General features: G+C 35.3%; 1 protein-coding gene across 1 annotated transcript in view; it reads right to left on the bottom strand.

The window, feature by feature from the left end:
* Window positions 1-14,127: 14,127 nt before the first annotated feature.
* The window catches only part of LOC122808493 (zona pellucida-like domain-containing protein 1), a 155,413-nt gene continuing 145,132 nt past the window's right edge, over window positions 14,128-24,408 (bottom strand). Inside the window, exons 9-11 of the mRNA XM_044079449.1 lie at window positions 21,360-21,477; window positions 18,081-18,116; window positions 14,128-14,448 (exon numbers count right to left, since the gene is read on the bottom strand). Coding sequence (XP_043935384.1) covers window positions 14,291-14,448; window positions 18,081-18,116; window positions 21,360-21,477 — 312 coding nt within the window. The 3' untranslated portion in view covers window positions 14,128-14,290. The remainder of the gene's footprint in view (window positions 14,449-18,080; window positions 18,117-21,359; window positions 21,478-24,408) is intronic.

Genomic DNA, 24,408 nt, shown 5'->3' with positions numbered 1-24,408 from the left:
TTAACAAGTTAGAGCATTAGCCCTCTGCACTAACTGTGTGTGCGTCAAAATTTTCTCTATTCAGTGCTTCCATGATGGTATTGATTTCTCCCCTTCCTTTCCCTTATTGCTCTGCAGTTTTCTGGTAAGACATTATCTGTTATTAATTTAGCTACACAATAATATATTTACTTCTGTTATATCATATGAATTTCTGTGAATAATCTTGATTACTGAGCCGATCTGTTTTATCAGACTTCTAACATTTTATGTCTTATTGACTTTCTGTAATCTATTTCTTTAGTTGATCTGAATATGTCCATCCATCTCTATTCAGTCAAGCGCTCTTTCCTAAGATCCATTTCTTCTAAACTGAGGGCACATTTGTCGTTACTCTGTTTCCTGTGGGCATTCTACAGAAAGTTCTAGAATACCTTCCTGTGACATATTCTCTTCATCTGCATCACACGTCATCCATTGCTCTTTCATAAGAGAACTCACTGGCCTATCACTCCACAATGTTGACTGTGGCAGAGTTGTCACTGTTTCCTGCTCCTTCCTTTACTGTGCAACACCAAATGAACTTTTGTACTGGTTTCCGTCTGAAGGCTCCAGAGTACCTTCATGTGGCAAATAATCAGATGCTTCCCATTCCACCTCTTTCTCCTTAATTTGGGGACTCACTGTTCCAGTATGCTGTGTTGTTACCTGAGTTTGATTTTCTACACTAAATCCTTCACTTCACATGTAGTCCATAACTTTACTTTCCATTTTTAATTTCTCCATTACTAGCATCTACTTTACTAATCTTCTGTTTTACATTCTACCTTTGTGATCTGATTTTTTGTATTGTGAAATTTTCCATATCTCAATACCTTTGCCTCTGTTCTCTTCAAATATCTTTAGAGCTGCATTTTTTTATTAGTTTGGCTTTTTCCTTTGCATAAATATTGCACCATACTCAATCTCTTTTTCTTTCCCATGTCCATGTTTATTTTTTATATCTTTCAAAAATCTCTAGGTTTTGTTCTTTATATTTTTGCACTTCCAAAGTCACTTTTATTTCCAAGTGGCCCAAAGTTTCTTTGTCTCTATTAATGTTTTTCATCAATCTAATGATCACAAATTTGAACTTGAAGCTTTTGATAGTTTTTCTTGTGCAAATGTTTTTTTTCCTTCTAATTTATCTCTTAACCTTTTTGAATATCTACCATCTGGAAATTCTGGGCTTCTTACATAATAGCAATAATACATAATTTCTTCCTTATTCTCAAAAGTCCACTCGTTATGCCTGTTTTTTGGCCTGTCATTTTTTATGATCTACTTCTTCCTTCTAAAATGGGGGGGGGGGATCCTCCCCCTGAGCCTGACCTAACCCCCATTGTAGGAATGTTTTCATGTCTTGAGGATTCTACACTGTAATTTTTTCCATTTCTGGTTTCAGTCGCATACTAAGATTGGGTACTTTTTTATCCTGGGACTTGTGCATCCAGCTGTCTTTTTTATTTTGTAATGTACCTCTGTCCATGACATATTTTATATAAAATAAAGTTTATATATCAGTGTTGTCTTGGTAAGATTTTGAGAAAATAGGGTCCACCACATGAAGGTACTCACTAAGACTTAAGGATGAATTCATTTCCAGCAATACTACTCTCCTTTTCTTGCTGAATTTATCATCTCTCCATTCATTCCTAAGAGATGTATGACAATATCACTAAGTGCAGCACATGAAATAATGCTTAAGTCAACTATGGCTCTGGTAGCCATTTAATGAAACTATGACTATTACTGTGATCCATCCTCATAAGAGCTATAACAAAGCTGTGCAAATACACTACAGCAAACAACAGATTTAGTGAGAAACTGTAAATAAAGCATTTTTTCATAGAGGACCATGCCTGCTACAGCTTCACAACCCTCAGATTAATGCATATACAATATATAATATAATATATAATATAAATGCAACCTCCGGTCTCCTCTGAAAAGGGACTACTAGCCTAATAGGCCTAACCCAGTTAACAAAGGACAAATTAAATTAAAAGTTAAATATATCTATATATATATATATATATATATATATATATATATATATATATATATATATCGTTAGATAGATAGATATAGATTTAGATATCTGACATCACTGTATCTGAGAGGAAAAAAAATACCTGGGATGTTTGTAAACTTAGAAAAAAGCAACAGTCAAAGAGCAAATAAAAGCTGTAATCATGCAAGTGACCATAAAATAAAACATAAAACAATCCCGCTACCACAGAAATTAAGTACAAAATGCCTTTAATAAAACTTGGATAAAACAGAAATGATGAGCGTTTTCGCATTTAAAGCAATGCTTCGTCAGAACCAACTACAATCAAAAACAATGTAACTTTTAATTTATTCACAGCCAATTGACATTCCTAAAAACTCAATGAAATTAAAATCTCAGCCTCCGCCCCCCCTAAGGGCCGGTCATAAAGATATACAACCATTTAGGCTTGGGTACTTAGCATTTTGCAGCTTAAGTATCCATTCCTTTTCAGCTATCTCCTTTAAATTTTTCTAAATTCCCCCCTTCAGTTACTTAAAAAAATACATTGTAGCACTCTAAAAGAAAAAAAGTATGTCCATTGGTCTCAGAAATATGTTTGGCCAGAGCATTATTTAAATTTGCAGTCCTTATATCATGCAAGTGTCTCATTATTGTATCTTTTAACATTTTCTTGGTTTTCCCAATATAAAAACATATACATGTATTACAGGTGGCCAAATAAACCACATGGTCTGTCTTGCCATCTGTATATTTCTTTGGTTTAAATATAAAATTGTGGGTGGGGTGATAAAAAATCTACTCTTAGAGTCAGTAACAAGCTCAACAACACCGACAGGCATGAGTGCCTACTTTGATCTCTTTTATTTACAATTCCCTTATTGTTGTCATACAGTTGCCTTCTCAGATTTAAGCTGTTCTCAAATAAAAAGCTTGGGATATTGCTTACTATCCCAGGTATTTTACTATCTATGGTTAAAATCCTCCTATGTTTCCAAATGATATTACATATAGGACTCACATCATTAGTAAAATTAATAGTAAATCTAACTTAGATTAATTTTTCCTGTGATGTATAACTCTGCCATGATTGAATTTGTTGTAAGAAGAAAAGAACGGTTTACCAGATGCACTCCTTATCCTGAAGGCCTCTTCCTTTTCTGAAGAAGCGTTATTTTAAACGTGAAAGCACTCATCATTTGTGTTTTATCCAGGTTTTATTAAAATCATTTTATATCTCATTTCAGTGGTGAATTGATCTATGTTTTATTTTATATTTGTAAACTCAATTATTAAATTCAAATACTGGTATTTGCACATTAATGCTTACACATAGGCGTACCAATCACTACTGCATTAAACACAAGCTTGGCAGCTGGCTGATATCCATTTTAATCATTGCAAAAGATTGATATAAAATAAATATGAGCATCCCATTCAGCATAATAAGTATGCCAAAAAGACTCATTAATCAAACTGAATATTAATTCAGTTCTTATCTGATGGACAATAAATTAGTAACCAATTTTGCTTGAAAGAGATGTTACAGTCAAAACATATAATTTTGTTTCAAAGTGAGAGTCATGAACTAGATCAATGACAAGATGTGAGAATTTCTGCAGAAATATCTTCCCAAGTAAACTTATGGATGATATACAAGGTAGAAACTGCAGTTTAGTCCTCCATTCAGAACATATGGAAAGGAGTTGGTTCTTTTATTCTCTACCCTTATCAGCTCTACGTGTGCAAAAAAAAAAAAAAAACAAATGGCCACTTGCTGCCCACACTGATATTTCCCTGCCTAATTTTGGGTTTAACAAGCACCCTCACAGAATGCAGGATTGAAACAAGACCCTAATCAATCATCCAACTAGATCTTTAGAATGAGTGCCAGGTGCACAGACTGCATCAGGTTTGATATAATGCCATGGTTTTTCATGACACAACACAACCCTGCTAGGTCCTTTCCATTGGTCAGAGATAACAATAAAAATTGCACTTGTTTCTGTATATTATACAAACACAAGAGTATAATAATCTGCCTGGTAAGTCTGGTAAGGTCACCTTCTGTTATGTAACCATCCCTGCAGAAAAGATAAAACATCGAGCTAGACCAAAATTGAGAAGAACAGCAATGCATTATCATAAGAAGGAATATGGGCACATTTAAACATGTTATGGAGAAACACATGCAAACAATCAAAAAGAAATATAGATAAATCTATCTTTGCATTCTGCTGTAAGGAAACAGATGTAGTAGTGGAAAAATAAAATCTGACAATGTTCCTAATGATACATTGTGTTACAGATAACACAGATTTATACATTCAACATTGTATATTTATAATAAGATAAGATGGTGCATTACAGGTAACATGAACATAAACATTCAACATTGTATATTGATAATAATATGGTGCATTACAGGTAACATGAACATAAACATTCGACATTGCATAATGCATTACAGGTAGCATGAACATATACATTCAACACTGTATAATGATAATAAGATGCCATGTCACAGGTGGCACAAACACATATACATTCAACATTGCATAGTGATAATAAGATGGTGTGTTAAAGGTGACACAAACATATACATTTATGAATCACTAAACAGTCAGATGACTTAATTAGAGTTGGGGCAGGCTGCCATTATACCTTCCATCACTTTTTTAAAGGGGTCCTCAGATGAGCAAGGCAAAATGATAATTTTTTAAAATTATTTATTTATTAACCAGGTAAGCCCACTTGGATCAAATGCCACTTTTAAAGGCAACTTGGCAGCACCATTTAAAGTGACTTGTTCAGAGTCCTATACCTTGTAAGTGGAAAATGAGAGAAGGAAATCCAAAACTATACAATGAAATAAATAAAAAAAAAAAACAAGTACAAGTTGCTACAGCAAGTGTAAAAATCCTAATCCAAAGAAGGCAAAACAACACCAGAAGCCACTGTATAAAACTTTGAATCTTAATCTTATGCTGATTACTTTCTGGCTGACTACTTTGGTCTTATTGACAGTTTTTGTGCTATGTTTAGTATTTTTGACTGTGGAAATTTTCTCTTTTTCTTTTTGCATACTTAGTTTACTTTATTTAAATTTGGATGTAGAAGACAATTCGATTTTATTGGATGACAGAATCATGTGACTTTTTTGGACGGGTATTCAAAGTATGTATTTAGGATATGCAAGTGATTCTGAAGAAGTCCGGAAGATACCAACAAAAGCACTTAATTCTTGTGTTTTATGGTCCTGGATTTATTAAAAGTTTTATACACTGGCTTCTGGTGTCATTTCACCCTCTTTTGGTTTGGATTTTTATTCTATACAATGAAACTCATTATTAGTTTGTAGTCTTAAACCTATGAGCTAAACTGCCAAAGTGGGATAATACTTCCTCTTTTAAAGTAAAGGAAAACATTGGACAAAGCTGAGTTATCCATAGGTTGAACTCTTAGTTTTATGTAATTTTCTTCAATATTCCATAAGAAACAAGTGCACCCCTGAAACAGCTCAAAAAAAAATATTTAAGATCGGTCTGTTGTATATGCTTTGCTTTTGTTTCAGTTTTGGTAGTCTCTAAACTGTATATATATATATATATATATATATATATATATATATATATATATATATATATATATATATACATATATGAATTACCTAGGCTTAGAAGGGCATTGTGGCCAGTAGCCTAGTAACTTCCTATGATCTTATGATCCTATGAATTTTGTTTATAAGCAATTCTTTGCTTACATGTATGTATCACAAACCAAATTTATGTTTTGATATCTGTTATCTGACATGTCCATCTGTTTCTGTCTGGATATCTGTGTCTGATGTGCACACTCTCATACACACACACACACACACGCACACACGCACACACACACACACACACACACACACACACACACACACACACACACACACACACCTTACAGGTTCATATGTAGTTACAAGGCATGTACTCCAATACTCCATTGGACAGCCTAGCACATTTTCACAGTTGCGCAGACCACTGTTTGAAGCTGTACTAGTATACTCTGTCTCTTATAACCGCCATTGTGATGATTTATTTCTGTCATTCCATGGTGGTAAAGATTTAACCCTACCTGATCACCCACAAACTAAAAAAATGTCACTACAAAGACTTGAACTAAAGATTTAAATCTCTATCAACAAATATATAAGACATGCTGGAGGGACAAATTTATTATTCAGCTCTTTGGAATAACTTTGCATTAAGTATAAAAGAGAGGATTAAACGTCATGCCTTTAAGACAAATTTTGGTGATTGGATGAGTGCCCATTAATTCATCCTAAATCTAACTTGTTTTGCTCTCCTGGAGGTAGAAAGTGACACATGTGGGTGGGTAGAGACAAAGCAATTATAGTCCATGCACTGACTTCACCTTGTAAAATTTATAAAAAAAGGACTTGCTCAGAGTCACACAGTGGGCAAATAAAAGCTGAGGAAATCAAACCCTGGATTAGAGTAAACATAACATTCATTCTATACAACGAGACACCATAACAGAACAAAAAAAAAATGGCAACATTTTGAAATCTTATTTAGAAGAAGACACTACATGTTTTTTTCTTTCTTTCTGCAACTCAGTATTTTATAAATATAAAACACTCACAAAATCTGAAAAGTATTTCAGTTCAGACAGACAATTTACTTAATATAAATGCATCAAAGAATCCATTACAGCAAAGTCACGTAAGCCTCCTGGTCCATGAAGATTCTTCTACTAATCTATATGATTTTAAATAATATTACTCAATGGGCCCAATTCTAAAAGACTGGTTCTCAGTGCAAGTCACCACTTATGAGAGTGGGTCTTTTGGAATCTGACTCTCATGTAAGCCTCTTTATAGATAGGCCTTACACTGAAATAAGTCACTTACACTGAGAGCAAGTCTTTTAGAATCAGGGCAGACTTACACTGAGAACAACTCTTTCAGAATCTGGACCATTAATTATTAATAACTAATTTAAAATAAGAAATTAATTGAAATACTCTTTGAGTCTTTGCTTGCATGCATGTATATCTTTTATTTTGATTAGTAGCATAAACATATTGCACATGTACAGTTTAATGAAAAACATGGAATGAATCAACCTTAATGAATAATTTATTATGTCCAACAGGCATAGAACATTATTTTAAAATATGATTTTTTTCCTCTTCCCTTGTTTACATGCAGATAGTACAGAATCTTATAAGGTACCATATAACATTTTCTAAATGAGGTTTGGGAACAAACCCATTTGTCCATGGATACCTTCAGTGTTTAGGGGTAGGCAGAGAGAAAGGGGGGATAGAGGGGGTGGGAAGCGCATGAGGGTGAGCAAGGATATTAAGGTAGGTATGAAAAGGAGGTGTTAGGTCGAGTTTGGGAAATGAAGAGTTACTGTAATAAGGGAAAGTCTGGAGGAAGTGAGTTAGTGTAGGGTAAGGCTTAACGGTTTTATGTGTGTGTAGTTGTGATAGGGATCAGATTTAGGTGTGATCTTGCTACTCACCCTCCTTCTTTTTTGGGACATGTGGGATTGGTTTGTCATTAGGGTTGGATGCTTAGGCGGAGAAGAGGGACAGGCTTGTCCCTCTTCTGTTCCCCCTCTGGTGCTGGGTGTTGATATAAGTTTTGAGGGTAAAAGTGAGCAGTAGAATGCTGCTTGATTAATAAGAATAAGTCAGTGGAGGTTAGGACACTCTTATTCAGGCAGGGTGAGTGGGGATATGCTGCCCTGGTGAATGGTTACAAGAATGTTCTTGTGATTAACAAATTGAAATGATGCAATAAAGTTATAATGGTTTATGAACTTTAGTAAAGGTCGTCAAGTGTCAATTTGGTGTGTGGTGTTTTATTGAAGTGGATCTGAAGAATTATGAAAGATTACATGTGCTCAAAAACAGACATAATCAAAATAAAAATAAAACTGATTTAGTAGAAGAATATATGCAGCAATATCAACAAAAATATCAGCAAAACAGCTTAATGCCCTTTATAAAAACTTGAATGCTTAAACTATGAAATTAGTATATGTCCTCACTACATATCCAAGATAAATTTACAGAGCTTTGTGTTTAATTTTCATATCTTTAAGATGTCCTTTGGTAAGTATTTCAGTTATCTCAGCTCGTAATTTCTTAGTACCGTTCTCTAAATGCACATATTTCTGGAGTAAAAATTAAACATTATACAATAGTATTGCATGTCATATTTTGACAGAGCACATCAAATGCAAAATTTGCAAATCACCATTTATGCAAGCTACAGTGACTTAACAGTATATGTTCATATGTTTATAGGAAAAGTACTAGACAATGTGTCTACAAACCACTGCAAGTATAGCCGATAAACCATATTCAAAGCATCCTCAGTGTAAGTAACACGGGATAGACAGGTAGAGAATTTGAGGCTGCCCATCTAATTTTCTAGGTTTACCTGGAAGGTAACATGAGTGCTACTCTGCTTTACATGTAGTGGAAGTTTATTCCAGAGATGTAGGATATGTTTGGATATGAAGTTGTCACAACATGTCTTATACATCCTTTGATGAAGATTTATGTATTTAAGCAGTTATTTGAGGAACTATCTTTCTATAAAATAATAAGAAATCAAGAAGTGCTGGATCTTTCATGGCTCAAAAAGCTAGACACAAATTATAACTGATGAATCCTTAAGCGAACAAGTAGGGGAGAGACCTACCAGACTATCTATATGATTTAAGGTTTTGAGACCATTTATCTTTTTAATTAACAGTCCATGAGGTAGCTGACCTGCAGAACATCAATTGCAGAAGATCAAAATTGCTAAAGGTTTAATAGGAAGCAAACACTCCTGCAACATTGCATATGCAGGGAAGCAAGTCCCTATGTACCCCACACCCTCTAGATAACAACTACTGGATCATACTACAGCTGGGAAAGGGTAAAGCCCCCCTCCCATTATACTGCAATCTCAGAAAGCAGCTAACAGCATTTTTCAATCTTTTGTAGTTTTAATGTTCTGCAATTGATACTCCGCAGATGAAGTATTTTAGAAGCTGGTTATATGAAATAGACCTATGACATATATATGGTATGAAGTGGAAAACTTTTATCTATAAAATGAATTGGGCTACATTTTTTCCCTTTTAGTTTAAGACAATTGTCCTTGTCCTTGTTAACATAGTCTAACCCTTATTGGAGAAATTGTGAGTCAGTGCCGGAATGAATAACAACAACCAGCTTGCAGTCCTCTACAAACTTAGATAACCATAGATAAGAGTGATAGCTTAGGTCTGAGAAGCAGATGCCAAATAAGAAAGGGATCAACACTGAGCTTTGTGCTGCACCATTGTTAACTTTTGTTTACTTACAGAGCTAGCACTTGCAATTAGAATAACATTTGTAGTGTGCAACAAGCTGATAGCTGTCAAACATACAACATGTGAAATTATATTCATATTTACAAGTCTGTTGAGAATATCTCTATGGATAATAGGGGCAAAAGTCTTGTTTAAGTCAAAATAACTGCTAACCACTGTTTTGATGACATTTTTAATAAATTTATTAAGTTAAGGAGGTTTGACCTGCCTTTGACAAAACCAAAGTGATGAGGGTCCAGGTTAGAGAGATTTTGAATTGCCAGATTAATGACATCACAGATAATCCATTCCATAGCTTTACATATGAGACTAATAGGTTTGACCATCCTTGTGTAATGGTATTGCAATGGCTGTTTTTCAGGCTTCAGGAATGCAACCACTTATGAAGTTTGGATGAAATAAATTAAATAGAGGTTCAGATAGTCCATATTTAGTGCAGTTAAATCCAGGAATAGAAAGCGTATTTTCACTGCCTTGAATTCTTTTCAATATAAATACAGATATAGCAGTGTGTTCATGTTGCAGGAGGGCCTCGACCATTTTTGCTAATATTCCTGTAATGAGTAGATCCACCTTAATGTGTTGTAAATTAGATTTTACTAGGTTGGAATGCCCAGCAGTTGGACTACAAAAAGCAGCACTGGTCCAGCAAAGACTGTAGCCAGAACTTAAAAGTCATGGTTAGAGCAGTACAGACCACCTCTAGTACAGTAAGAAGTTTTCCCAGTCATTTCATCCCAAATGGACACACACACTCTGGATACCGTAAAATAATACCAGCTACAAATCCAATTATTAAAACCAAAGACTTTGTCTTTGCTCCTGTCTTTCTAGCTGATAGTAAACACTGCTCAAGTTCAGTGAATTTCCTGACTCAGACACATGCATAGCAAGATCAATACCATCCTTCTGCATGCTACTTGGGTTAGAGCACTCACAGTTATACACCCCCTGCATGGGTCACAACCAGGGTACAGTCATATTTGTCAGGGTATAAGGAATGTAGAGCCCTTGCTGCACACCAGGTCCAGGCTTCAAAGGTATAGCCAACACCCGATGCGTAACAAACATGGTGAAGATAGTATGTGGATGCATGACCACTATTATGGGATGCAGTCTCAGTGAGCCTTAAAGGCTTGGGTCGTGCTCGATTGAAACTCTTTGCGCTATGTGTATTATACCTCTATACAGATTTTCGCAGAATGTCCAGATTTTTTCCTCATATTTTTGGTCCATTTTTCATAAAATTGTGGTTTTCTGGCAAATCGGTGGCAAACCATTAAAGACTGAAGTTAGAAAATAATGACAGACATTTCAGATCCAGACTTAATAACCTTCAGAAAATACATGCTAATGCAAGACCTGTTATTCTATCAACATTCTAAGTTTGTAGGAGCAACATTTAAAATTTGTCCCTATTTTTGGGGCTCTGTCCCCCTTTTACTTATGGCTTTGTCCAGATTTCTTGCTCTAAGAGGTTGAGAGGTATGTGCATTAATGGCTGTGAATATGAGAAGCAAAGGTAGAACTGTTGCTGCATGAAATAATGGATAAGATTTCATTCTCCTTAGTATGGGAGGCTCAGGCAGTGTTCTATTAACAACCTCAGTATAAGCTGAAGCACTGCAGGTGATTTGCACTTTAAGGGTGCATCTGTCATACCTAACTAATGGGTTTTGAGAAGAAAGGGAAGCTTTCAATTTTAATAAACACTTACACCTCAAATGAGCTTTCATATATCCCTAGTACAGATCGTGCTGCCTAAATATACTAAACTCATGCTGGGACTCAAACCTAAACCAACTGCCTGAAGCCAGCATTTTTCACCATTATATCATCAATGCCTAACAGAAGCACTTTTTCTCTAAGATTTCCCATGAATTTGTAGTTAGTGATAGTCACAAGTGAACACTACTTCTTTTATGATCTTAAATTGTTTTTAATTAAATACAGTTATGATGATGCTTTACTAAAAACCAATTAAATGTGCTAGTAAGTATTAATTCCGTATTAAGTATTAAGTATTAATTAAATGTATTCCTGTTCGATTCACAGCTGGAGTGCCTTCTGTGTGGAGTCTGCATGCCCTCCCCATGGTTGAGTGGCCTCCAAAAGACATGTGTGAATGGGTGTGCATTCGCTGAAGGTTGGGCGTCAGGCTGGCAACTCGGCACCATAAAAAATCTACTGCCAGTCATTAGCAGACCGGAGTTCTGCTGTGGCGACCCCTAACCGGGAAATGCCGAAAAGACAAACAACAACAACATTAATTAATTAAATATGCTAGTAAGTATTAAGTATTAATTAAGTGATTTAAAAAAGGCCAATGTAACTCTTACTCTGTAACTCCTGTGAAGTCTGCAGTACCAAGATAGCCAAGATCTGTCATAATAAAGGAAAACTATGCTGGATTCTGACTTTTTTTGAGTTATGCTTAGGTAAGCTGCTATGTTTCACAATTGAATCTATACCATTAAATTAGAAATTACTGCATCAGTCCCAGAATACTTTTTGTGCAGGCATTTTATTGCTACATATGCTGGATTTCCATTTGCACACTCAGTAGATATAGATGTACTTAGCGTCTCAAGCACTGAATGTATGGCCAGGACTATAACATGAAGTGGCCAAGGTCATTATCTATCCATGGAGGGATGGGGGCTAGTTATGTCTGGATCCCCTCTTAGTAGAATGGTACCAGCGAGACAGCATTTTTACAGACATTCAGGTAGGATTCAGTTCTGCACACTAAGGAAATGCTACATTCCCACTAGTGGTAATGATCTGCACATGTCGAAGAGAAAAGTGATGTATGAGAAAGATGGCTGTAGCTGTAGCAAATTATAAGGATCCTAGGCCTTAAACACTTGTCCTATATGGACAGACTCAAAAAACTCCAACTATTATCTCTCTCATATCGTATACTTAGAGGCAATCTCTGCTTGACTTACAAAGCCATGTCTGACCCAGCTCTGTTAGAAATGCTACATCTAAAGAAATCCCAATCCTTCCACACCACATGCTCCAAAGACCTCAACCTCCTTGCCACAATCAACAGAACAAGCTGGAGGGACAGGTTCATAACCCAGAGACTGCCCATGCTATGGAATAGACTTCCCATACATGTCAAGCGGAGCGCCTCACTGGCCCTCTTCAAGAGAAATCTTGATGAGTGGATGGGAAATAGAAAATTCACCCCGGGGATCACTCCAGTGGCTCTACTCGACAGAGGCACTGGGAACTAAGGTCTGGTGGCACGATCCAAGGGTAATCCTATGGGCTAGGTTTGTAAAGGCTCCAGGGCCATTAGCCTAGTACATACCTATTAACTATGAACCTATAATGAAGCTACCCTCTCACAGATGGGGATGGATTGCCTGGAAAGTGTGCTCCCTGTGGAATTATACCCGAGGAAACCTAGATACCTTCCCACAAAGGACTCCAAGGAAAATTGAGCTACTTGAAGCACCTATGCCTGAGTCTTTTCCTTTAGTTGTCATTAGAGAAAAATATATTTTTTGATGTACATTGTTGTATGAGATTATCTACCATTCACTTTTTTTGACTTTACAATAAAATTGTGTTTATTTTATGAAATTCCAGACCTTAATGTTTAAGTTATATTTGTGACACATATTTTGTTATTGTTAATATTGAAGTATAAATCAACAAAGCACACACATTTGTAATTACAATCAACAAACCTGTAAAGGCATTTTTTTATTTACAGGAAGATATATGATTATAGGGTTAAAATTACTTGAAACATTTTCTTGAATATAAAGGGCTTCCATATGTATCTGTGCAGCAGCAACACCAGAAATAATTGCAACAGGATCATATTTAAGAGTGAGTGAAGTTTAGATAGCCATGTGCAAGTACATCCGTGTGTAAAAATTCCTTATTTTACATACTTTTCTTTTTTTTTGCATTAAAAGACTCCCTGTCACTATTTGTAAATCAGATTGACTGAAACACACAAATGCATGTCAAACTGCATGTGCATTAAAAAAAGCAGGAAATACAGATAATAATTCAATGGGCAGGATGTTCCTCAATAAACAACTCACTCAGCACAGGTGTTCACATTCCAGGATTATGCTAAGGTCAGGGAAATGCCAAAAAAAAAAAAAGAAAACAAAACTCAAATTAATTTCAAAGCTGTAAATCATATCATCAGATTCAAAGCTGAAATGGTGTCATTAGAGCTACCAAATGAGAAAACAAAATGATTGTTTTCAGGAATTTGTCTTCTGTACACATTTCCATTTTGAAATTCTTCTGGCAACAGGATTATCTAGTTTTCATTTTGCAAAGTGTCCTTCAAACATTGACAATATTAATGTAATTTCTTTATAAAGCATGTGAAGTGTTAGGTTTCTAACATCACGATGCATCCACTAAGGACTGAACATCCTGGGAACTAGTAACATCAGTTACAGCTGATATGAATACTACTGACCACTATAATACAGCATTTTCAGTGCTTTTAGCTTTTATGCTATAATAAAAAACACAAATTTGAACTATTTTGCCAAAGAAAAATTTGTTCAAAAAATCATATATATAATTTGCTTGTCTATAAATACATTGTTGATGGGATAAATGTACCGTCATTTGTTCTATTTTATATATATCTATCTATATATATATATATATATATATATATAAAATAACTTTATCTCGGTGTATATTACTGTACTTTGTTTACATTTAAATCACTACAGAGCAATACAGACCTATAACATATTACAAATGTTCTGAATGTAATTAAAGAGAAAACTCAGATGTCACATGCTGTATAACAAATGCTGAAAAACATAATGTAACATCTTATAAGGAATAGTCATTATCTATTACATGTTTGTTAAAATCGTTTTCCAGACATTGATTTTACTGACATGTATTTTTTGCACAAGAGTGCAAAACCAACAATAACAGCAACAAGGAGGACAGCTGCAATGACGAATCCCACAATGAGTCCTGTCAAAGTGTTGTACACCTTCTTAGCTTCTTCTTTGTAATCTGAAATGGTGAAATAACAGACATATCTTTAAAACTTTGCTAACAGATTGAAGAAAAAACTAAACTGCACTTAAGCTTTGCAGATATGTACAGTTTTTATCATCATGTTAATGATCTACGCTTGTATTAATTTACTGTTTTAAATGCGCACAAAAGAATACTAATTTAAAAAATAAACTAGTCTATTCAGTGTATTAAAATAATAATAGTACAAGGATCATAATGCAAGGTCCTGCAAATATATTAAACCTTCTTATTCTCGACTTCCAACGAGCAATTGTTAGAATTGTGGTTGGCATATTAAGAAAGTGATGGAGAGACAGAGCATAAGTTTGATATCAATATAACATAATATCCACTTATGAATCATGTAACCAAAGCTAGTTCGGAAGTTTTGATGTGCCTTTACAGAAACCATTCTTTGTGTTATTAGCTAAAAGAAGTATATGGAGGAAGACTACCCAACATCTTGGCACTATCATCCCATCCCTCTGGTGATGTCATCGTGCAGCATTTCAGGAAGTAACGTGTCCTAGATATCTGTAACTGATTTTGTGTGTGTGTGTGTGTGTGTGTGTGTGTGTGTGTGTGTGTGTGTGTGTGTGTGTGTGTGTGTGTGTGTGTGTTGTATATAGATAGATAGAAAGAGAAACAGATGGATAGACGGATAGAAAGATAGATACATAGATAGATAGCTAGATAGATAGAGAAAGAGAGAGAGAGATGTTATTTTTTTATTGAAACTGACATCCACCACCAAGCCATGTTAATACTAATGCTCTCTTTTTATATATACTGCAAAATAATATGCATGGACCGTATTGTCTAGAACCTCAAAACCTGATAGTAGCCTTCATTTTAATTATTGAACAAAACATTGGAAACTAGCTTTTTATAATTAAGTTCACCAAATTTCAGCAGTTAAAATACAACATTTGGGATACAGTGCTTTTAGTTATGAATCTGACACAGATAATAGCATTTGAATGGATAGTACTGTCAGTGAAAGACATACAAAATGACTGAAAAAATTTTCATCTGAAAGAAAGAAACATGATGAAAGACAAAATGCTGCATGTGACTGAATGAGAAAGGAACTTTTTGGCCTCTAATTGGAAGTGCTATAACTACAATTGCAACATCTGTAAAAATAAAATATAAAGTGTGATTGAATTGAAATACAGTACATGTTGAAAATCAGTGCAATGCTAGTAAAAAAATTTGTTGACTTGTCCCCCGCACTCCAAACTCCAAATATGGTGATTGCACCCTCATATCTCTGAAAGTTATACATGGAAATACATACATCTATCCATGTGTGTGTGTGTGTGTGTGTGTGTGTGTGTGTGTGTGTGTGTGTGTGTGTGTGTGTGTGTGTGTGTGTGTGTGTGTGTGTGTACCCACCCTGTATGTATAATACACACATTCATATTTAGAGATACATATAGATTGACAGATAGTCTGAAACTAGAGTACCTCTATGTGAAGGGAATATCCGCATGTACCACAGTCTTAGACTTAGTATATAATTACAATGCAGTGCATGGAGTACCACAATTATGCTCTGCATTATAGTTGTATACTAACCTTGTTAAGGGAGTCTCTGCTGTGAGACCTAAACTTAATACAACTTAAGGGTGCTTAATAAAACCCTTGTTAACTGCAGCCTAAATGCTGTTAAGATCAGGTCTCGCACTAGAGACTGAAAGAGAACACTACTGGCTGATACAAAATGTGCCAGAAGCTAAAACAGCTTATAAAGTCTTACATCTTCAAACTGCCTGATTTACAAACAGAAGGTATGGCAGAACAAAGTCAACAGGTTTTAAAAGCAGTTTTGCCTTCTGTTACATTTGCACTTGTTTAGGCCTGTGGTAGCCCTAAATTGTCCATGAATATGCAGAATGGCCCAGATTTTGTCTTATAGTTTTGCTCTGCACATTGTAAAATGTTTGATTTTCTGGTAAATCACTAAGGAATATAATCAGTCAGTAACACCAGACATAAGTTTCTTGCTTCTTATTGCTCAGAAACTGGATTTTGATGCAAAACTTGTACTAGTAACTGTCCCTAATTTTTATCCTGTGCCCCCCCCCCATATTTTGCAATTGTCCAGAATTCATAAGCAAAGAAGTTATGAGGTTGTGATGTATGTTGCTGTCTTGTTGACAATGCTTGTTAAGTGTTTTATCAAATACTTTACACTCCTACACTTTCTATTTTTCTGTAACTGGTAGTGCATGGTGCAGATAAAACACCATGTACTAGATGTAGTCTCCAGTCATAACGATCTACTATGAGTTCTCAACATGGATGCCAAGATGCATTAGCTTTGCTTGTGAGGTACATTTCATGGCGACTATGTCTCACAAACCAAACAAGTTGCCTCTGATCAGACACCTGATCATAGTACTCAATATCGACAGTTTTAACCTTCATGTTCTAAGGATCGCAGTTGTGTTCTATGAAATTTTACAAGAGTCTTTGATTTTGTTTTTAACTCCATGTCAAGTACATAGGTTATTATTTTGGTATATTTTGTGTGGTGTGTGAAGCTCTCATGTGGGGCTATCCCCAGTTTTGTTTTGTTTTTAGAGATTTTGGTTTCTGAGAGCTTAATTTCTTACAAATTAATAAACACCTTTCATTTTCTTAATATACAACAGATTTTTGAAGATCACTTGTCTTAAGTAATACCATTATAATCTATCATACAGTAGAGAAATGTGCTTTTCTGTTAACATTATTTGCCTTGGTCTGCATTTATTTTCTTAAACTTTATTCCTTATTTAGTTATCTACCAACAGTGAAAATAATGTTATTCTAAAGTTGCAAATAATTATGAAGAAATCCAGTCATCTCCATTTAGTTTGGTTCACATTAACATATAATCCACATGGCTTGCAAAGATGAATGTTATTCTGCACTGACTAGATTTTATATTTGTTTTTCCATGTCATCACATAATAGTGACCTAAAATCTTGACATGTTTTTTTAATCCCTTATTGTTGTGATACTCACTTCCAAGCATTTTGTCCCTTTCACTATGCCAGTGTTCACAATTAGACTTTTACATAGTCGGTGCGTCCAGCTATTATCTTTGGAGTGTATTCTCATTCAATCCATAATGTACATTCTGAATTACCCTTTCTGTTTAAAAAGCAATTTATTTGAGTTTGTAGCAGTTAATGGTGGTTAGTAGAATAGAAAGAAACATAATGCCATGATATGTCCACAACACTATCAGGATTCCCAAAGTCCTGGTTATTTGAAAGTAATGTGAGAAGAGATATTAGATCGTAGGGTATAGTCATCTGCTGTGCTGGCTGATTTCTCATATGGAATATCACTGGGAGAGAATAGGTACACTCCTTTAAATGATTATTCTCACCCTTTGCCCTATATGAACTAAAAGTTATTTGTTTATCCCTCGATTGTATTTAGTAAAGTAGAAGAAAAGTAATAGATTAAAGATGACCATAACTGTTGTGTAACTATAATAGTTTTAGCTGAATATATTTTAAATAACACAGTTTCAGACTTAGTATGCAACTATTATTTAGTGCATTGAGTGCCACAATTATGCTCCAAAATTGGGAAAAAAGATAATCTTGGAAACCCCATTGCTTACCAATTGCTGATGAGCCAGAAGTTGGAGTTGCATCACCTAAAATAAAATAATGTGATGTTATAACATGAAATGTAGATTAATGACATTTAGAGTCAAAATTCATTTGAATTAAAAGCAGCCCTGCTGTAGTCGCTTATAGAAAATGAAACACAGAATACAAGTAAACCACTTCTAAGGAGTTATGGGATGAGGTTAAACCACTTCTGAAGAGTTAAAGGATGAGGTTAAATAATTTCTGAGCAATTATTGAATGACATTCATCAGTTCACATAACACACATATGAATGAATTAATAAACATTATCTCAGTATGTCGCAGTCTTCAAAAACTATTCAGTGACAAAAACACCTGAACTGCTTTCATTTCTCCCTTAATTTCAAATATTTGATGTTTTGATGTGCATGTTTTAAGAGTAAGTTAAGACTTTTCTAGTGGCTTCCATTAAAGTGCTTATAAATTAGGCTGATACTAAATGAAAAGAAGCATGGGTTGATCAGGCATATCATACTATGTAAAAATGAGTTCATGCCCACCCAAATTTCCTCCTGAATATATCTTTTCCTGGAATATAACTGTTGCTGCAGATTTGTGGTAAAAAAAGAGGACATCTGACTCCAGTCAAACCTCAAAGTTTGCAAAGAAAAAGCATCACATATCAAAGGTATTGATGGCATATTTTTAAATTTTGTTCTTCGTCATTTGAAACCAAATGAAAAGTTATCACTCTTTATTACCCTGTATGAGGAACGAGTCTCATTTAAAGTCTTGTTATGATATTCTCATCCGATAAATAGTTCTCTTGCCTCGTGTATTCTGTTCTTTAACACTTACAACACTAGAAACACTTGTTAGTGGTACTGTAGATTGCTGGCAAAAAATCATTAGTAGGCCGAAGGGTTAAAAGAGACTTTTTCACTATATGTTATGCTTAGACTTGTTCAAATGTAAGGAGGCGGAAAAGTGCAGCAACATGAGAATTCAGTCCATTCTCTCATGTGTTTGTATCAGTAACATTTTGTTTAGCTGGACTGCCACAATGAGCTTGTACTTATATATTTTTGAATAAATTGTTTATCTTTAAAAACATGTCATTCTTTTTTACAAGCTGTTTGCTAGGCAGCAGATGGTTCAAGTAACTAAAGCACTAATTCAGTTCTGTAACTACTAGAGCTTTTCAAGGTCACGTTCTATATATTTAACCTTTTGTAAAACATGGGTTTCACACTTGAGAGACAATTGAAAAATAGCTTTGTAAAGGATTGATCATAATTTCAGCTTTAGGGGTGTTCTCATGAGCATGCAGTTTTCGTGACATTCAGAGCAGCCAGATAAATGATTATCAAGATTTGCAGAGGAGAGGAATGGAGTTTTGTCGTACCCTATTAGCAGACGTGGCCAGTAATGTGAAAATTGTTCTGGTCCAGTTCATTTACTAAAGAAATAGCTACAGACAAAATATGAAAAGTTAAAGGGATATAAGGCATTGAGACCTTGTATGATTCAAACTACCATTAATAGGCATCTGTGGAGTTGGTATGTAAAACTAAAACTGCTCTCACTTTGGCTTGTACTTTTGTACTTATTTGTTTCTAGCATTTGTGACATTGCAGTGCACAGAATACTAAACTGCTCACTGCAAAAAAAAAAAAAAAGACTTTAAATGAAAACAGCAGTTATTCCATTCCTCTCCTCTGTTCTTCTGTGGTATAACTGATTTGTTTTGTTTTGTTCTTCATAGTTCTGTGATTCACAATTACTTGTCTTGGAACTACAAGAAGCACATTAAATATAGTTATGATTTTACCTCCAGTATTATCTATTTTGAGGCATGTAGGTAGTAATCTCTGGGGGAGGCCATTACACAAACTGCATGTGATGTGGGAGGGGGTTTTGTGGATTTATGGGAGGTGAAGGTTAGGTGTAACTTGAGTGATGGGAAATGGCTGGTGAATATTGCAGTAGTTAGCAGACTGAATGCATTTCAGAGCACAGGTCAAGTCAAGAGGAAGATAATGTGTTGCTGGACAATAGTATAGATAAAATAAGTTGGTTTGCAGTTATGAAAAGTAGGATTTAAGATGATAACACAATTATCAGAAAGAAAAAGAAACTGAGAAGGGAATGGCTAAACTGACAGTAAGGTTGACAAAATAAAGGGAATTGTGGGAAAAAGCATTACATGTGGCAAGAAGGGTTGAAGTGTTTAGGAAGTCAAAAATGATTACACAGATAGTACAGATACTACAGAATGCACAAAATGATACCAGAAGAAAGATGGGCTGAAGCATAATGCTGGAAATATGGAGAAGGGGGTGTGGGGAACTTATTTATGTGGTGGTATTGCAGAGAAGTTTAGAAATTATGGATACTGATGCTCAACGTATTTCAAAAGTATTATGAAACAAAAATAGAAGATGGCTGGTTATTCTTAATGCTTGGAGTTGATGAGGGGCTTTCTAGCTAAAGCAAAAAAGACAGGGTAGAAATGCAAGCAGTCGGATGAGTGAAAAAATTATTATGAGTCTTAAGAAAACATCAGAATTGCACATGGAGTGTATGGAGAAAGTTATTTTGTGGGACAGGATATGAATAGGAGACTGTTTTAAGAGATTTGGTGAATTAGGTCATGAGATACCTGATAACTAAAAACATGGTGGAGGAAGAAACTAGACAGATGGCAGTTATATTGTCAAGTGGAGTGAATAAAGAGGGTTAAGGGAAAATATCTATCTTCCCTTATGGATGTAAGGATATATGTCAATTTCTGGTTCCTTAAATATGTTGTGTATTCTGATTCCTATAGCACTTGCATATAGTATATATGTTTTCGTTTTTGTGCATAGTATTTTTAATGTGAATGCAATTTGTGTTTTTTGTATACCAAAACTAACAAAATATATAGAAAAGTATCAACATACAGTTCAAATAGTTTGCAGATGAAAAAGGTATGTAATGCAATCACTGAATACCTCGTGTTTTCATTTAGTATCATACTTTTTATAAATATACCTTACATAAGATACCCATAGTTGAATGTACACTATACAATCCATAAATATTATTTTCTTTCATCTATGAACCTTTATCAATTTCTGTGAAATGTAGAATGATTAGATGTGCTTACCGGTATCAATATTCTAATTAGATGTATTTACCGGTATCAATAATCTGATTAGATGTACTTACCATTGTCAATATTCTAATTAGATGTATTTACCGGTATCAATAATCTGATTAGATGTATTTACCGGTATCAATAATCTGATTAAATGCACTTACCAGTATCAATAATCTGAATGGGTCCAGTGGACAGAGTGAGCTGTTGATCTGTCGATGTGCTGGTTACTTCCGCAGCTCTTCTTTTTCGTTTCCCTGAACTGGTCGCATTGCTGCATCCCTTTAGCATTTTCATAAAGGAAAATAAAAGCATGTCTTTTATACCATACCGATTACAAAGTGAATGCATGATTCCTTCATTTTTAGCTGAGTTTACTTTAGCAAATAAATCTTCCAATGCCTTCTTCTCAATTAAAGAATTTCAACACTAACGTGAGTGAGTATCATGCATGTACAAGTGTTTTCTGCACATAGTTTTATGGTCTGTGTGTCAGCATGACTCATATGAAAATCTAATATTCTGTATTTCATTTGGTATAAGTTTAAGCTGTACTGTTATATAAATGATAGTAATTATGTCTTATCAGTTCCAGGCTGTATTTGTTTTCAGAGCTAGGGATATACTTTATACAATATGAGGAAATCTTAGATTGGGAATGCTAGTGGAAGTCATATGACATTTGACCTAATATGCCATATCACTTTTTTCAAACACAGCTTAAAATCATGGCATTTGCTAGCATGCAGTAGAGAAAACAGACAACTTATCCATAAAAGTGTACTTCACCTTTTCATCTACTATAGTAATACTTTCTATCTCTCTTTCTCATATACGGGCAGCATAGAGAAGAGAAGGTAACACCTAGATATTATCAAAGGATATTTTTTGGTAGGGTATGGCATGCACTGCTTGCTTCTGCATAGCATGCCTACCTTTTTGATGTTTTTTTCTATCCCCTTCTCTCCTTCCCCCTTCCTCTGTATGTCTCTGCCCCATAAGTTGCTGCTTATGTGTCCCTAATAAAGGGAATGTGTGTCATTTAGCCCACTACTAACTACTTTAAACCCAGTTTATGCCATTGTTATGTGAATTTTCACTGTAGAGGACAATGGTCCCTGATTTAATGTCACTGGTTTTGTCTCATATTTTTGGTCTGCTCTTTGTACAATATGCAATTTTCTGGCAAATCATTCAGGATTGCTAGTACTAAACAATGACAGACATTTGAGTTTCATATGCTTCAAAAACCTAATATTGTACTAAATTTATAAGCATTTAGGAGCAATATTTAAACTCTGTCCTTGATTTAGGGCCTATGTCCCTGATTGTTGTGCATAAAGCTTGAATGCTAACATTTCACTGCCAATTGGTTCAAAATTCACCTATTTCCATGAAGCAGAATTTTCTGATAGCTAACTTCTCAGCTTTTCACTAGATTTCACTCAGACTCCTGGTGTCACATCCATATTACTGATAATTGTTGAAATTAGTGCCACATCACTCCAGGTTATCTAATGTCCTCTCTCTGATATGTGTGTGCAGCAACCCATTATCCTGAGCATTATCATCACTGTCTTAAGCTTCCAAACTGACAGTGCCCTGGCCAATGGTCAACAACAAGCCTCAACATGCTCTGAGCAACAGACAGCTATGAAGCACCTCTCCCTACCTTTGAAGTGTGCAAGAAGGAAACAACTGTTCTCTTCCATTCCCCCCACCTGGAGCCAGCATCTGATCTACAACTCATGCATTACTCATCTGATCTGAGTCAGAGTCAGAGTTGTACTCTTAATAATCTATGCCAGAGAACTGGGCATTTCTACAAAATTGTATCAAATCTGGGCTGCTGGCACAAAGAAAGGGTATAGTGACCATAATGAAATTTATAATGTAACTGACACTATTCATGCAAGCATGGATATTTGGACAGACAGACAGAGCAGGATCTAAGGATTGCCTGAGCTCTCATGATTATGGAAACAGAAAGACTTCTGTCAGGTAAATGGTTTAATGGAGGCCAACAATATTTTTTGCCAAAAAGGCGTAGTAACAATATTACATACAAGACTGGTCAGTATGCAACCTCAGTTGACTTCATCTTAGTAAGAAAAGGATTTTGGAGATAAATCAAGATATTGCAAGGTCATCCTGAATGAAATGATCAGCACCTTGCTTAAACCACTGATGGCTACTGTCCACTGCAAACTGTGGTCAGAGAAGACTTTAAAAGTCAATAGAGACTAAACAGAAGACTTGGATGCTGACTGGTGTCACAGCACAGCAGTTCAAGGAAATAGCCAAAGATATATCACCCCAAGAGCTAGACAAAATTGGGGGAGATGAAGAAGACTGGCAGCATCTCAAAACAGTGCATGCAAAGACAATGGCACAGAAGGATTTATGTTGGCTTGTCGAGGGTAATTTTGCAAACAGAAAAAAAATGAAAACCATTCATGAAAGCCACCTTCTATGATCAGCTCACCAAATTTTTTTGCAGGGGCAAGCCCCCCTGCACCCCCCCCCCATGTGGGAGGACACACCCCATACACACACTACCTGGACTTATATATACACATATATATATATATATATATATATATATATATATATATATATATATATACCAATTCCAAGGTGGCACAACAATGGAGTAAAAAGCATACTCCACTGTCATTGAACGCACTTTCAGCAAACACCACTGGCTCTTTTTGCATTTGCAGAAATTGCATTTGATCACACAACGTACTTCTGGCACATAATGTAGTCAAGCAGGTATGGAAATAAGCTGCACAAGGAAAGCTGGTAGTGGAATGCATGAGTACAGGAAGTTAACCAAAGAAACAATATAGATACAATGAAGTAGGAGACAAGAAAATGAGTACAAAGCTAAGGGGGAATTCTGGTTGCCTAACAAAGAGCCAAAAGGTGCAGCCACAATGGCAAAGAACGTGGTATCAGAGAAACTCTTCCATCTTCTAAAACTCAACTCAGCAGATGGCACAAAAAGCTTTATCAGGTTGCAAGCAATTACAAAAAGATAAAGAAAATGGTCTGCAAATACCATTCATAAGGAATGTCACCAACAATACTCACCAGGCTAAAATATATCATGGGTAAGTGGAAAGAGTACTTCAAGAAACGTTTGAATGATGAAAACCCCACAGAAGATATAGTGAGGCAGGCATGGCCTACACTAAACATAGAAGGAAA

Source organism: Protopterus annectens, chromosome 8.part0 (genome assembly GCF_019279795.1).
Source record: "Protopterus annectens isolate FY-2018-M chromosome 8.part0, PAN1.0, whole genome shotgun sequence".
In the NCBI taxonomy this organism is placed as follows: Eukaryota; Metazoa; Chordata; order Ceratodontiformes; family Protopteridae; genus Protopterus; species Protopterus annectens.
Note: the sequence above shows the minus strand (reverse complement) of the source record. Positions and strands in the feature narration are given on the sequence as shown.